This window comes from Neopelma chrysocephalum, unplaced genomic scaffold, assembly GCF_003984885.1.
Source record: "Neopelma chrysocephalum unplaced genomic scaffold, ASM398488v2 Primary Assembly neopelma1_96533, whole genome shotgun sequence".
Taxonomy (NCBI): domain Eukaryota; kingdom Metazoa; phylum Chordata; class Aves; order Passeriformes; family Pipridae; genus Neopelma; species Neopelma chrysocephalum.
In genome coordinates, this window is record NW_020925179.1 from 552396 (window position 1) to 568578 (window position 16183).

The window sequence follows — 16183 nt, forward strand, 5'->3', positions numbered from 1 at the left end:
GACAACTGAAAAGGAGAAATGACTGTGAAAATAATCTAACTAAAGGAAAATTAGTTATATTACTAAAATTTTATTATTAAAATCTGCCTTCAACAAAGGTGAATGCAGGGTCCTGCACCTAGGGAGGAATAACCCCAGGCACCTGTACAGGTTGGGGACTGACCTGCTGGAGAGCAGCACTGCAGAGAAGGACCTGGGGGTCCTGGTGGACAACAAGCTGTCCATGAGCCAGCAGTGTGCTCTGGGGGTCAAGAAGGCCAATGGGATCCTGGGATGTATTAAGAAGAGCACTGCCAGCCCCTCTACTCAGCCCTGGTGAAGTGCATCTGGAGTTCTGTGTCCAGTTCTGGGCTCCTCAGTACAGGAGAGACATGGAGCTCCTTGAGTCAGTCCAGCAGAGGGTGACAAAGATGATTAAGGGACTGGAGCATCTCTCTTATGAGGAAAGGCTGAGGGAGCTGGGCCTGTTCAGCCTCAAGTAGAGATGTCTGAGAGGGGACATCATTGATATCTATCAGTATCTGAAGGGAGGGTGTCAAAAGGATGAAGTCAGACTTAGCTTGGTGGTGCCGAGCAATAGGACAAGAGGCAATGGGCAGAAACTCATACATAGGAAGTTCTGCCTGAATATGAGGAAGAACCTCTTTACTGTGCGAGTGACCACACGCTGGCACAGATTGCCCAGAGAGGGTGTGGAGTCTCCCTCTCTGGAGATATTCCAGAACCATCTGGATGCTATTCTGTGCCATGTGCTCTGGGATGACCTGCTTGAGCAGGGAGGTTAGACCAGATGACCCACTGTGGTCCCTTCCAACCTGACCCATTCTGTTATTCTGTGAAAATGATTGGCACAAGGATGCACTCAGAAGACATTAACACATTAAATATTCTCATTTGAATATTGCAAATTGCAGTAATATGCATGCAAGTGTCATGGACAAGAACATTGTACTGTACCTGGGTAATCCTCAGAGACATGCACTGAATAGGATACACTGTAAAAAGAAAAAAAAGGCAACAACAGAATTAACAACAACAACATTAAATGCTGGCATATGATTCTTTTCTTGCTCCTTATTATTTTATGTTTATTTATAAATTTCTGACAGTTTCCAGGACAGATGGTATTTTGATGGCTTTTGAAATGTGCAGCTAAAAAAAAAAGGAATACCCATTTTGAAAGCTTACTTTGCTAAATTGGCATATCCCTATTTCAACCTTGGTAAAAAGAATATCAAGACTGCCATTATATTAACTGTAGAGTAATATTTCACAATGTTCACTTATGCTTTAAACCCTCTCCCAAGTTTAAAATCATAGAATCCTAGAATGGTTTGGGTTGGAAGGGACCTTAAAGATCATCTCGTTCCAACCCCCTGCCATTGGCAGGAATACCTTTCACTAGACCAGGTTGCTCAAAGCCCCATCCAGTCTGGCCTTGAACACTTCCAGGGATGGGGCAGCCACAGCTTCTCTGGGCAACCTGTACCAGTGAATTTCTTCATAATCTGTAATCTAACCCTGCCCTCTGTCAGTTTGAAGTCATTCCTCATTGTCCTGTTGCTAGATACCTATAAGTCTCAGCAAAGCCTCTGTATGGTTTGGGCTCTTTCCTCTCAGGAAACCCTCATATTTATAACAGTTGTGGCAATCTGATTTGACACCTCTACTTTTCTATCAAGCTGAATTCAAATCAATTTTGAAAAATATGCAGTCACACTAAAGGGTAGCTTCACTACATGGATTACCTGAATGTCTTTAATCAGAAAATGGGAATACAAACATACTGTCCCAGTCCTTCAGCTCAGCCCACATATGCTTTCCTTCCCACCCAGTGAGATGTTGACTAAACTCACTGCTGAGAGGAGGACAAATGGGCATGATAGACTGCTCAGTTATCTAAGTACTCACAAAGTCCCTTTGAATTTTTAAGGTTAATGCATGTCTTCATTTTGCATTAAAAACATTCAACTCTGCAGAATGCTGAAAGCTTTCTGATGTTTAATTCATGCTCTTTTCACTTCTAAATCCTATAAATTTTATGTGTCCACCTGCACAAATAATACATGATGTGTGTTCATGTCTGTAGTGAGTTAAGCAGACAAAGGCATGATGGCATAGTTCTTTTAATAAATTTTGGTAAGTATTGTACATTGCTGAAAATTGATTGAAAATTCTAAATTGCATGAATATGACTTCCATTTAGACTATAAAATAAAAAAATGGATGATTTTTTTTCTTTTTCTCTCTCATGAACTTCTGTTAAATGATGTTTACTTTCATTCTGGAAGAGACAAGCAATACGAAAAAATATGTATCATACTTTCTTCTGTAAGTCTTTGCTGCTTCCAGAATTGTTGTGTATAGGTTTGTTTGACTATTGTTATATAGGATTATATTCAGGTGTGGAATTTTATTCTAAGAACTCAGGAATTACTCCATGTTCAAATTTAAAAACTAGCTCAATACAATTTAAAAACTGCAGCAAAGCAGGGAAATTCCACGTACATATATTTAAAAAGTTCATATTGAGGATAGGAAAAGGGACTAGAAAAGTTACAGAATTTCTATCAGTGAAAATATTCAAAACTCAACTGGATAAGGCCCTCATCAACCTAATCTAACTTTCAAGTTGGATTTAACTTTGAAGTTGGTTCTGCTTTGAGTAGGGGGTGGGCCAGGCAGTCTGCACAGGTCACCCCCCTACATAATTACTCTATGCTCCTATGTGCAGAAACCTTATGAAAGTGTGTTTCTCTTCCTTCTTCTTCGTCATGGGGTATTTGTGATAGCAGAAGCTGTGGCAACATTAAACAGAAATCAATGAGAAAAAAATATGCTGTAGGTCTTGTGAGATGGAATTAAAATGAAAAGGTTCGTGAAGATGCAGGTTAGAAATAGTCTCAAATCAGATCCTGTAATGACTGCAAGCAAATTCAGGATCTGATCCAGAGCCCACTGAATCCAGTAGTGGTCTCACTACTAAAATAATTATTATCAGAGAGGAGAATGATAAAAATCATAAAAAGTAAAATTATTCTGTGATTTTGCCACCAAAATCTGATTCAAACTTCATTTGAAAAGCATTAATAGAAAATCTATCTGCCAAACCAAAATTAAATGGTAATATGTGAAGACCCTAATCCCACTGTAGAAAAGGATCAGATTAGAGACCATCTAAGGAACCTGAATGTGCACAAGTCCATGGGACCCAATGAGATTCATCCAAGGGTCCTGAGGGAGCTGACAGATGAAGTTACTATGCCACTATTCATCATTTTTGAAAAATTGTGGCAGTCAGGTGAAGTCCCTGATGACTGGAAAAAGGGAAATATAACCCCCATTTTCAAAAAGGGAAATATAACCCCCATTTTCAAAAAGGGGAAAACAGAAGAGCTGGGCAACTACAGACCAGTCAGTCTCATCTCTGTGCCAGGCAAGATCATAGAAAACATTCTCCTGGAAACTCCACTAAGGCACATGGAAAACAAAGAGGTGATTGTTAACAGCCAACATGGCTTTATGAAAGCAAATCTGACAAATTTGGTGACCTTCTATGATGAGGCTACAGCACTGGTGGATGGGGCAGAGCAACTGATATCGTCTACCTGGACTTGTGCAAAGCATTTGACACTGTCCTGCACAACATCCTTGTCTCCAAATTGGAGAGACATGGACTTGATTGATGAACCACTCGGTGGATTAAGAACTGGCTGGATGGTCGCACTCAAAGAGTTGTGCTCAACGTCTCATTGTCCATGTGGAGACCAGTGACGAGTGGTGTCCCTCAGGGGTCGGTAACTGGGGCCAATACTGTTGAACATCTTTGTCAGTGACATAGTTGGATCGAGTGCTCCCTCAGCAAGTTCTCTGACTACACTGAGATGTGTGGTGCAGCTTGAGAGGTGGGCCAATGCAAATCTCATGAAATTCATCAAAGTTTAAGCTGTTCAGTCTGGAGAAGAGAAAGTTGCATGGAGAACTCATAGCCCCTTCCAGTATCTGAAGGGGCCTACAGGGCAGCCAGAGAGGGACTCTTCATTAGGAACTGTAGTGACAGGACAAGGAGTAATGGGTACAAATTGAAAGAGGGGAAATTTAGGTTAGATATACAGAAGAAATTCTTTACTGTGAGGGTGGGGAGACACTAGCACAGATTGCCCAGGGAGGTTGTGGATGCCTCAACCCTGGCAGTGTTCAAAGCCAGTTTGGACAAGGTCTTGAGCAACCTGTTCTACTGGAAGGTGTCCCTGCCCATGGCAGGGCGAGTTGGGACTAGATAATCTTTAAGGTCCATTCTAACCCTTCAACATTCTATGATTCTATGTTGGAAATAATAATGAAATCTGATAAGCCTGTGCTTTCAATTCAGAAGAAAGCATTTAAAGGAGTTGTGAACCAAAGGTTAAAAACCAAAATGCCCGAAAAAGGGATATTTACTTCCAATTAAAATAAACCAGTAGTTTTTATTAAAAACACTACTGAATCAGTTTAGGAACTGAACAAACTTAGTTTAGTTCTAAACTCAGCAGAATTATTAATTTATTATGATGAGTGTGTTTAACCCTTTACATTATTAGCCCCCCCATTCTTCCAAAAGAAAGTCAATGTTTAATTGTCTTCTTTCTATCTAAATTCTTATCTTCAGGACATGTTGAGATCTCTGTGCTGTCCTCTCTTCAGTGTCCCCAGATCAATGTAGTGTACTCTGAGAAATATTAGTGAAGTATTATGCCAGAGAAAGCTCTCATAGGAAGACCCTTTTAGAGAGGCCATTACTCTCACACATATTTAAATTAATGTTTGGGGAGAATAAACAGATTATTTGAGTCCCCAGAGAGAGGCTTGTGATCATATGTTAATTATGTGCAGGCTATGGAAGAAATAAACTGAAATAAAATTACTGAACAATTACTTTGGGTTTGTGTCCCAGGTCATCACTGATTGTCACATATGATCACATTTTGACACATTTTTCTACACTCAGCATAAACTACTTCCTAACCATTGTGCACTTGATTTTTCAGAAAACAAGATATAACAGGCTAACAAAGAGGTTCCAATCCTCTAGCTACCCAAGCATTTTCCTGCTGACTTCAATGAAATTTAGAGCCAAGACAGAAACACAGGACTGTGATGGCTTTACAGCACCTTAAAAAAGCATGAACTTCAGTGAAGATGCAGATGTTCAACACCTCTCAGAGCCAAAGTAAACCTTTACTAAAGCAGCTTTCTCAATTAAGTACTCAGAAATGGAACTGGAATTAATTTGGGCCTGGCCTCCACATAGAAGAAAAACATTACTATTCCAGTAGGGGGTATGATTTTTCCTTCTGGCAACGCAGTTCCTCTGTACAACCCCATTACAGGTACATTGCTATAAATACAGTTTACAGCACTATAATTTATTTCCAGTCCCATAAACACATTCTAACCAGCCAAGCATTATACTTGCTTGTATAGTTATATTTCTTTAGCTACATGTACATAGTTAAAGTCTTGGGTGTAAACAAAGCATAAATGATTGTGTTATTTGTTTTATTCAACTTACACCATCTGCAGAAGGCATCCTACAGTAGATATATTTCTCAACCCTTAAGCTCAGAACAAGCTTCATACTAGAAATGGCCTCATAAAATTTTTATTTAACAAATAGTAAAGCACCATATAAGAAACCAGTGAGAGTTGTAATGTTTCACTGCTTATGAATGTAAACTTCATATTTCTTGAAATAATATTTACATGTAGAGCCCCAGCCTTAGCTTAGTGTGCTGGGTTAACCGTCTGAATGCCAGGTGCCCACCAAAACTGCTCTATCACACCCCTCCTCAGCTGGACAGGGGAGAGAAAATTTAACAAAGGTTCATGGGTTGAGATAAGGGCAGGGAGAGATCACTCACCAGTTACTGTCATGGGCAAAACAGACTTGACTTGGAGAAATTAATTTAATTTATTAGCAATCAAATCAGAGTAGGATAATGAGAAATAAAACCAAATCTTAAAACACCTTCCCCCCACCCCTGCCATCTTCCCAAGATCAACTTCACTCCTGATTTCTCTACCTCTGCCTCCTGAGCAGTGCAGAGGGATGGGGAATGGGGGTTGTGGTCAATTCATAAAGCTTTGTCTCTGTTGCTCCTTCCACCTCACACTCTTCCCCTGATCCAGCCTGGGTTCCCACTCACACAAGACAATCTCCCATGAACTTCTCCAATATGAGTCCTTCCCACAGACTGCAGTTCTTCATTAAGTGCTCCAGTGTGGATCCCCCACACGGTCACAAGTCCTGCAGGAAACATGTTCCAGAGTGGGTTTCTCTCTCTGGGTCCACAAGTCCTGCCAGGAGCCTGCTCCAGCATCGGTCTCCCACAGGGTCACAGCCTTCTTCGGGCATCCACCTGCTCTAGTGTGGGGTCCTCCACAGGCTACAGGGGAATCTCAGCTCCGGTGCCTGGAGAACCTCCTGCCCCTCCTTCTGCACTGACCTTGGTGTCTGCAGAGCTGTTTCTTTTGCATATTCTTACTCCTCTCTTCCGACTGCTGTTGCGCAGCAGGTTTTTATCCTTTCTTATATATGTTATCCCACCATCACTGGTTGGCTCAACTTTGGCCAGTGGAGGGTCTGTCTCAGAGCCACCTGGTATTGGGTCTATCAGACATGGAAGAAGCTTCTGGCATGGCATCATAGAAGCCAACCCTGTAGCCCCCCTTTTACCAAAACCTTGCCACAAAAACTCAATACAATTATTAAAAATTCTATTCACAGGGAATTTCTTGCAAGCTTTTTTTAATGTGTTTTAACCATATCTGTTCCTTCTTTAAAAAGAGATTATTCTGCAAAGTTCTATCTGCCATTGAGAATTAATTTATAAACTAAATAGTGATACACAATATAATTGCTATTTTTCACATGAATACGTCCCATCCTGATACAGAACAAGGAGATTTACCTGCATTTACCATTGCTATAATTTCTCAAAGCTAGTTTAAAAGGAGTCCAGGGTCCAAAATGATTTTACTACCAGGCAAAATATTGCCCCAAAATTTAAGCTCTTGGTCAAAGAAAAAAATCCATTAAAACTGAAAAAGGCAGCAAAGCAAAGGTTACTGTGACAAAGCATGTTCATAAAAAGGAAAAATACCAGCTTCATCACTTTATATCAATTTGTAAGATTGTTTCCTCTGCCTTGAAGTGCAGGTTTTAGTCATCACAAAATCAGACATGCATCATGAAACTACAACACTTACACTGGAACTGGAGTATATGACATATCTTCCCTTCAAATTCACATTATCTCAACTCTATGCTACCTGTAGTTTCTCCCTAGAAAAGAAATCCTTTAAGCTGAATATCCAGTTCCTTTTGCACAGCAGGAACAATCTGAAGCATCTAGCACAGGTCTAAAATTTATGCCTATGGAGTGTTTATGACAATTCAACCAGGTCTGTCCCATGACAACAGCTGACTTACTGCCTTATTAAGTGCAGCAATTGTGATCTAGTTTCTATTCCAGTTTTAACCGTCTCTAGTAAAGCCAGAGCTCCATGTGCTAATGTTGTAGCTGACAAACATGATGAAGAAAGGAAACAAGATTTTTTAGTCATATGGAATCTTACGATAGTTTAATGCCAATCTATAACAAGATATAAGAAGAGAGTAAATAAGACTTTCTTAATGCATTTGGAGCTACAGAATTCAGATTACTTTTTGCTTACAATATCCAAAATCCTAGATTTAATTCATTAATGACATAATGCAAGAAGTTAATAGGATGCACAAAGCTTTGTACCTGAAGGAAAAAAACTAAGACTCAGCAAGGTAAGCTGTGGAAAAATACATAAGATTAAATGCTACTGTGGTATTGATCATATGGCAGTGTCGACTTCTGAACAAGTTGATGAGCTAAAGAAAAGATTAGTGAAACCCTGATAAGAAAAATAAAATTATGCTGCTGAAAACTTTGGCCTTTTTAATGACCTGTATAATATTTCTGAAATTACAGCATGATATAGACCTCATGTTTTCATTCTCTTCTAGATGAGGCAATAAGAAGGAATAAGAACAAGTTCCAGTTGGATATATGCAACTGAAATTGTATTCTTTTACAAATTTCTAGCTATGAATTCTCAAAATTGCTACTCAACATGCAACAGAAAAACATTTCATGGATGGCCACTAATTATAGAGTAAATATTTCCACTTACATTTTCACTACTTTGTTTACTTACCTTTGAAAATGCTTTCAAATATTTCAACAAATTCCTATTACTTTGACACCCTTTAGCCTCCTCTTCTACTTCAAGAAGAGCACAATTTGAACCTGATGACAGACCCTTCCTACTATTTCACTTCTGACCAGCCTTTTTCCTCAAATGAAAAAAATTGGTTCCAAAAGGATTCCACCATGAACCCAGCCACTCTCTTTTCTAGTAACTAGTCTAGGATCCAGTTTGAAACCTAGCTTGGCAATAAATCATATCACAAATGCAGTGTGGAAATTATCATTTTCATAAGATGCACTATGAGATCCAATCCAAACAAAGATTACCAAAACATTAAAATTGCATTCCTGAAATCTCTGACCTTTGAACAAGTGCCTTGAGAATTGGTAGGAGATGAAGGCATTTAGGTATTGACTGAAAAACTAGGTAGGCTATTTATAAAAAAAAAAAAAAGAAATACTTAACAAGAAACCAAATCCATTTTTTTTATAGTTGACTTTCTTTGAATTAGGAAATTCCCTGTAGAGAATTGCAATTCAAATCTAATAGTTAAACACACTTCAAAATCAAGTCTTTCTTCTAATTTGTATGAAGATATCATGCATGCAAAGAACAGCAGAAGAGACACAGGCGTCATGGGCCCATTGAACCAGAAATAACTCACCCTTGTGTTGCCAACCCAGGTCTACCTGAGACACTTTAATCCTGGCAGCTTTATCCACCTGTCCATTGTTGCGATGCTCCTCAGTAGTCCAACTCTTGGGTATGTGTGCATCTACATAACAGACTTTCACAGTCAACTTCTCTATCCAGGCAGCAATGTCTTGCCACACTTCAGCAACCCAGATGGGTTTCCCTCTGCACTGCCAATTGGCCTTTTTCCATTGGTCCAGACACTCCCACAGAGCGTTTGCTACCATCCATGAGCCAGTGTAGAGTGTTGGCCATTTCTCTTGTTCAGTGATATCTAAAGGCAACTGGACGGCTTTCAGCTCTGCAACCTGACTTTATCCACCTTGTCCCTCAATAGCTTCTGCTACTCTCCACTTAGGACTCCATATGGCAGCTTTCCATTTTCAATTTGTCCCTATGATGCGACAGGAACTGTCAGTGAAAAGAGCATGTCACCTTTCATTTTCTGGTAACTGATTGTATGGTGGGGCCTCCTCAGCATGTGTCACCTGCTCCTCTTTCTCTTCTGATGATAGTCTAAAATTGTCACCTTCAGGCCAGTTCAATGATGATCTCCAGGATCCCTGGACAATTGGAATTACCCATCCAAGCTCACTGTGTGATCAGAGCAATCCACTTACTGCACATGGCATCAGTGTCATGATATGTGAAAGGAACTTTTTCTTTGAACATCCAGCCCAGCACTGGTAGTCGAGGTGCCAGGAGGAGATGTGCAAATGACTTCTGAAGTGGTTCAAACCCCTTCGTTAGCTGCCCCAGCATCTCTTTTTCACTTGGAGTGTAACGGATCCTTTTGTATCCCCAGATGCAGAACCCTAGGGATGGTCTTCAAGTTTCCCTAGGTACTTTTTGCCAAAGGCTCCAGGAAGGACCATTCTCCCTGGCTGCAGCATAGAGCACGCTTTTTACATCCTGTCCTGACCTGATTGGCCCAAGGGCTACTGCATGAGCAATCTCCTGTTTAATTTGTTCAAAAGCTTGTTGTTGTTTAGGGCCCCACTTGAAATGTTTTTCTTCTGTGTCACAAGGTAGAAAGGGCTTACAATCTGACTATACTCTCGAATATGCATTCTCTAAAAACCCACAGTGCCCAGGAAAGCCTGTGTTTCCTTCTTGCTGGTGGTTGGGGACATAACTGCTATTTTGTTGACCACATCCATTGGAATCTGACAATGTCCATCTTGCCACTTTACTCCTAAAAACTGAATTTCCTGGGCAGGTCCCTTGACCTTACTTTGTTTGATGGCAAAACCAGCTTTCAGGAGAATCTGGATTATCTTCTCCCCTTTCACAAAAATTTCCTGTGTTGTGTTACCCCATATGATGATGTCATCAATGTACTGTAAGTGTTCTGGAGCCTCACCCTTTTCCAGTGCAGTCTGGATCAGTCCATGGCAAATGGTGGGGACATGTTTCCACCCCTGGGACAGTAATTTCCGGGTGTACTGCACATGCCTCCAGGTAAAAGTAAACTGTGGCCTGCACTCTACTGCTAAAGGAATGGAGAAAAATGCAGTAGCAATGTCGATGGTGGCACCACTCAGCTGCCTTGGACTCCAGTTTGTACTGAAGTTCCAGCATGTCTGGCACAACAGCACTCAGTGGTGGTGTGACTTCATTCAAGCCATGATAGTCTACTATCAGTCTCCACTCTCCATTGGACTTATGCACTGGCCATATAGTTCTATTAAAGGGTGAACGAGTCTTGCTGACCCCTCTCTGAATCTCCAGTTCATGAATCATCTCAAGGATGGGAATCACGGAGTCTCAGTCGGTGCGGTATTGCCGACGGTGTACTGTTGCAGTTGCGATTGGTACCCATTGTACTTTGACCCTCAGCATTCCCACAGTAAAAGGGTCCTCTGAGAGACCAGGCAAGGTATTCAACTGTCTAGTTACTTCTATCTCCACAGCAGCTATCCCAAAAGCCCAAGTGTCCTTTTGGGTCCTTGAAATACCCTCTCCTGAGGTAATCTATGCAAAGGATTCATGGGGCCTCTGGACCAGTAAGAATGGGGTGTTTTTGCCATTTGATCCCAGTCAGGCTCACTTCAGCTTCCAGTACAGTCAGCTGTTGGGATCCCCATCACCCCAGAAATAGAGATGAATTCTGCCCCTACATATCTCAATGGCATCAAGGTACATTGTGCATCGGTATCAACTAAAGACTTATATCTTTGTGAGTCTGATGTGCCATTGGATCCACACAGTCCAATAGATCTGATTGTCCCTTTCCTCCACCTGACTGGAGGCATGGCACCCCTAGTCCTGGTCATGGTGCTCACTGCACTCTTCTTGTAAGTATGACCTGGAGTTCCCTTCAAGAGTATTGGACATAAGATCAGCCCTCCTATGCTGTCTGTGAACTTGCCCACAGGAAACTGCAGAAACATTCATCCTTGAAGAATTCCCTGTGGTAGTTGTTCATCCCCTCAACTCACGTACCTGTGCTGCTAGGGCAGAGGTGGGTTTTCCATCCCACCTCCTCATGTCTTCTCCATGTTGATGCAGGTAAAACCACAGATTACCTCGTGGAGTGTACCCCCTCTCCCTACCTTGGGGGTGCCTGCTCCTAATAGTTCTGGTCTGTACAGACGAGACATGGAAAATTTCCTCCCTAAACTCCTCTTTAAGTTTCTGGTTGTCTTCTTTAACTTCTTCTTTTAAGTTTTAGACATCCTCAGCCATTTTTTCCAGAGACGAGACATGGGCCTGGAACGGGGTGGAGATAGTTTCTTCATATGTCTGGAGTTTGCCAACCAAAATGCCCACTTTGTCTTCCTCCTCCTTTCATTGCTTCATTACTAATTGGCTGGCATATGACACTGGTTCATTCCGTATGAATTTCAGGTACGTTTGGTGTACAGTGGACACTGTCCGGATTCTTAGGGAATTGCTCATCATCTAAAAAAATTATCTCCAGCACAGCTATTTCTCTCGGGAACTGGATACCTTCCTCCATGGTGTCCCACTTACCTTGATGCACTGAAAGGTCTTCCTTGCAAAGGTATCTTTCCCTCACATTTGACAGGCGTACTCTCCAGAAGCTGAGAGTTTCTGGTCTTCTCTTGATCCCCTTGTCAGTACTCGCATCCCTGGACAGGGATCCCAGTTGCTTGGCTTCACTGTCATCTAGGTTCATATTGTTGGCTGTGGCATCTGAGATTCGTAGCAGCCAGGTCAATATGGACTCACTTCTCTGGTGGCTGAAATCTTTCCGCATATCATGCAGCTCATCCAGGAATGGGGATTGGGTGATTATCTCTGGCCCTGTCTCTTCCACTGGTTGTGAGGGTCCTGCTTCGTCTTTGTCACTCACTATGTGAACTGATTTGGTCTTGGATTTCTTCTTCTGTATAGGGGCGACTACTACTGGCTTGGGTTGTCCCTCTGGTACAGCTGCAGTTTGAGTAGACATGGTGCCTGTTGATTTGTTTTCCTTCCCCTCCCGCTGAAGGTGCTGTAACATAACGAGCAGTGTCCGTTGAGCAGTGTCCGTTAAGCAGTGGTCAGGGCCCAGCACATTGCATAACTTCACACCTATCTGGAACTGCCACAGCATCTTTCCTTCACATATTTTTTTACTTTAACAGGGTCCTGTAGTTGCTCAGGGGTGAAATTCCAAACCTTTGGAGGAGAGAAGTCCTCCAAATACTGTCCCATGTCCTCCCACATTCCATGCCACTCAGGATTATTCACCCCCGGGACAGATCTCTTCCCTAGAAGTCTTTGTCCTGTCTCTAAACACAGTGTAGACCACACACACCCTACAGAGGAGACACAGCAGAACTAGCAACAAGATTATGCTGTCCTTAACATCTAAAGGGAATTCAGAAGTCTCAAAAGTTGTTGTAGCACTGGAGCTGTCCTTTCAGCACCACCGTGGAGCTGCAGCTCAGAAGTCATGGGTAGTGGACTGGTGGTGGCAGCTGTGCAGTCTGGGCAGAGGCTACCTCTCCCAAGACCTGGGCAAGAGAAAATGGCAACCCTTCTGTTTCTGTTGCCGCCTTTTCATGCTGAAACCATCCCCCCAACCATGACATGGGTGTTATTTATTATTCAATACTAAAGCTCCATCCCCTTGGTTTGTAACCATAACAAGTGGGAAGCACTTCACTCCCCTAGTCCCCGTCCTGCTGTCCACCCACTCAAGAGATGTGGGAAGGGAGGTTGGCATTGAAGACTGGGGCAAAAATTTCTTGAGTACCTCAGCCTTCTCTGTTACCAGTTTACCAACACTGTTCATTGGGGGGAGGTAACACCTTCTTTGACCTTCTTTTTCTGGCTGACATACCTGTAGAAGCCCTTCCTGTTATTCTTTGCATCCCTTGCCAGTTTCAGTTCCAGCTTCGCCTTGGCCTTCCTCACCCCATCCCTACACAATCAAACTTCATCTCTATACTCTTCCCAGGGTACCTGTCCTTGTTTCCACCACCTGTGCATTTCCTTCTTTCCCTTTAGTTTGACCAGCAGGTCCCTACTCAGCCATGCCAGTCTCTTGCCTTCCTTGCCCGATTTCCTGCTCCTGGGGATCACGAGTTCTTGTGCTCTATGGAAGACTTCCTGTAGTGGTTTGAACCAGGTTTTTCCCCCTAGATCTAAGAAAGTGGTAAACCCCCAGGGGGTGGTGACCCTTGGGGTTTGACCCAATCAGCGCTCCTGTAAAATATAAACATATCACTGGACCGAAAAAGAAAGGAGTTGTAGTTGTTGGAGAAGAGGTGGCCATGTTCTGAGGCCACGAGGAGCAGGGGCAAGAGCCCCTTGGGGCTCTGCTCCCCCCAGCCCCTTGGCAGGGGGGTTGCAGGGACTTGGAACAGTGTAAGACTGAACTAAGTGCCTGTAGCTGAGAAGTTGGGAGTTTTTTTCCTTCACCGTGGGCAGCAGCAGGAGAAGTGGCAGAACATCACTGACCGGAGAAAAAGCGGCGGCACAGAGTCAAGAGATAAGAGAAGTAGTAAAACAAACATGCAGCAAAACAGACAGAAGACTTCTGCGAGCCGAGAGAGAGAGAGAAAGCAGCAGACAGAACTAAGTTTTACGGAGAGAAAGTTGGGGTAAGAACTGAAAACCAAAACTCCCCCAAACTTTCTTTGAGATCCCTCCAAAAGTGGAGGGGGTGGACTCCTGTGGGGTGAAGCCCCACAATTAAAGTTTGAGGCCGTGTTCCATGCAAGCAGTGGAGCTGGTTAGATGGTTTCCATGGACACGGCCTTGGGTTGCAGGGAGTACAGGGTTGAGACGGTTTGATAATGTGCAGGTGCTGGATTCCTGGATGTTGTTGTAGGAATATGTTTGTGTTGTGTGTGAAGTTAGTTAGCTCAATAAAAGGCTGTCTGCCACGCTGAGCAGGCAGACATCTCTTGTCTCACTACCTTTTGCGTGTTGTGTGTCTTTCTTCCCCCACGGACCAAGACCCAACGACAGATTCCCTGCGACAATGGTGCAGCCCGTGTGAGGAACCAGAAAAAGACTGTCGAGTATTGCCCATGTCGTCTGGAGTTTCACGACCGAGGTAATTAAGCTGCGGGGCGAGGCAGCAAGGTCTTGGTGCTCAGGAGCTGTTTAGCAGCGGGATGCTGCAGGATCCGGGTCCGATTATTTGTTCACACCTGAAGGCGCAAGTGTTTCTGCTGACACTTGGAAGGCACAAGTTGCCTGGAAATCCCAAGTGCATCTGGCACTTGGTAAGGCACAAGGTGAGCTCCTGAGATTTTTTTTCCTAGTCACTATGGGGGCAGACCATGAGTGCAAACGAAAGGTGTGTTTTTATCGCCTGAAAAGCTTTGTTACGGCATCTTGGTGTTAGACGCGATCAAGCTAAGTTTCATCGCTTGTTACTGTTGTCTCTTCGGAATGGGAGAGAGGCTGCTTTACCTGGGAGGACATTAGAGTGCTAAAGAAGAGGGGCCGGGCGGAGCCGAAGGGAGCCGAAGCAGGGTCGGAGGTCGCGGAGCGGGGCCCGGGGCAACCAAGCAGCCCCAGCAGGATGGACGCGGTGCCAACGATTCGGCAGTACTTGTCCAAGATAATCAAGGACAGCTACGGCATGAATGTGCTACTGATGGACCGAGAAACGATCTTATGAACGCTGTGACTGGTTTCCACCTTAAGAGGCTTCCTGTTTCTCGCCCGGGGCGGCGGGGTGTCGGCATCGGCAGCGGCTCCGTGCGCAGTTGTGGTGCCGTGCGTGGCCCCGGCCGGCGCACTGCCGCGGGCTGCAGAGCCGGGGGCCGGCGGGATCGCTGCGGCAGCCCCGGCTCCGAGCGGCGCGCCCACGTATGCACCGGCGGCAACTCCGTGTGCAGATGCAACTCCGTGTCTGGTGCCTGCGGCGCCGACCTTAGGCAGCGCTGTGCCCTGTGCGGCGCTGGCTACGGGTGGCGCGGCCGCGGCCCCGAGGGCTGGCACAGCGGACGGCAGGGGGGTCTGTTTCCCCCGTGCTGCTGACAGCCATGGTCCCGAGCGGAATGAGGGGCGGCGGGCTGGCAGCGGCGGCCGCTGTGTTAGGCTGTGCAGTGGGGGGACTGTCTGTCTTCTCCCCTGTTTTACACCACCACCTTCTCCCCCTCCCCCCCTCCCCAGAACGTGTCCATCTGCAGCTGTTCCTCTCCTCCTATGTATCATTCTTTTTCTGCAAACCACATAGCTAAAGTTGCGACATGAGGAGAGCAAAGGCAATTTAACTCCTCTTCTTGATTTTTCTCCGAATAAACCCGACCTCTATTCCCCCTCCTCCCCCTCCCCCCCTCCCTCTCCACAGGAGACGCGGGGGGCGCAAAGAGCGGGAAAAGGTGAAGAAGGCAAGACAAAAGGGGGTAGTCCTGCCCCCTGCAGAAGTCGCCTAGAGATCCTGGTTCTTTTTGGAAAGGTGTACGTACCCTGAGTGGAAAATGGAATTTTTGTGATAAAATAAGGGTATCCTTGTTCTATGAAACAGTTTGAAACTTCCCAGGATGGTATCCTGGCCTTTCCTGTTGTACTTGTCTTTTGCATGGAAAGTTGTACAAGATTTCTAATTTAGTGTTACCAAATGTGGCGTACATTCCCCTCACAAGTAATGAGACTGATAAGAAGTACACAGCTAATAAATACTTAAAATGTGTGTGTGAGTGATGGATGACTGAGGTGGCCACCTATGTATGCTGGGAAAAAGACTGTGTGAGAGAGAGAAACTGTGTGGAAATGCAGACTTAAAAATACTTTCGGTAAGTGTCAAGATTATATTAAAAAAAAAAAAAAAAAAAAAGAAAAAAAAAAAGATGTG

General features: G+C 43.9%; 1 protein-coding gene across 2 annotated transcripts in view; it reads right to left on the reverse strand.

Annotated features, from left to right (window-relative positions):
• LOC113981412 (poly [ADP-ribose] polymerase 8-like) overlaps nucleotides 1-16183 on the reverse strand; it is a 224038-nt gene that overhangs the window by 137667 nt on the left and 70188 nt on the right. For both annotated transcript variants that reach the window (XM_027708790.1, XM_027708789.1), the window contains exon 3: nucleotides 958-995. In XM_027708790.1, coding sequence (XP_027564591.1) covers nucleotides 958-995 — 38 coding nt within the window. The remainder of the gene's footprint in view (nucleotides 1-957; nucleotides 996-16183) is intronic.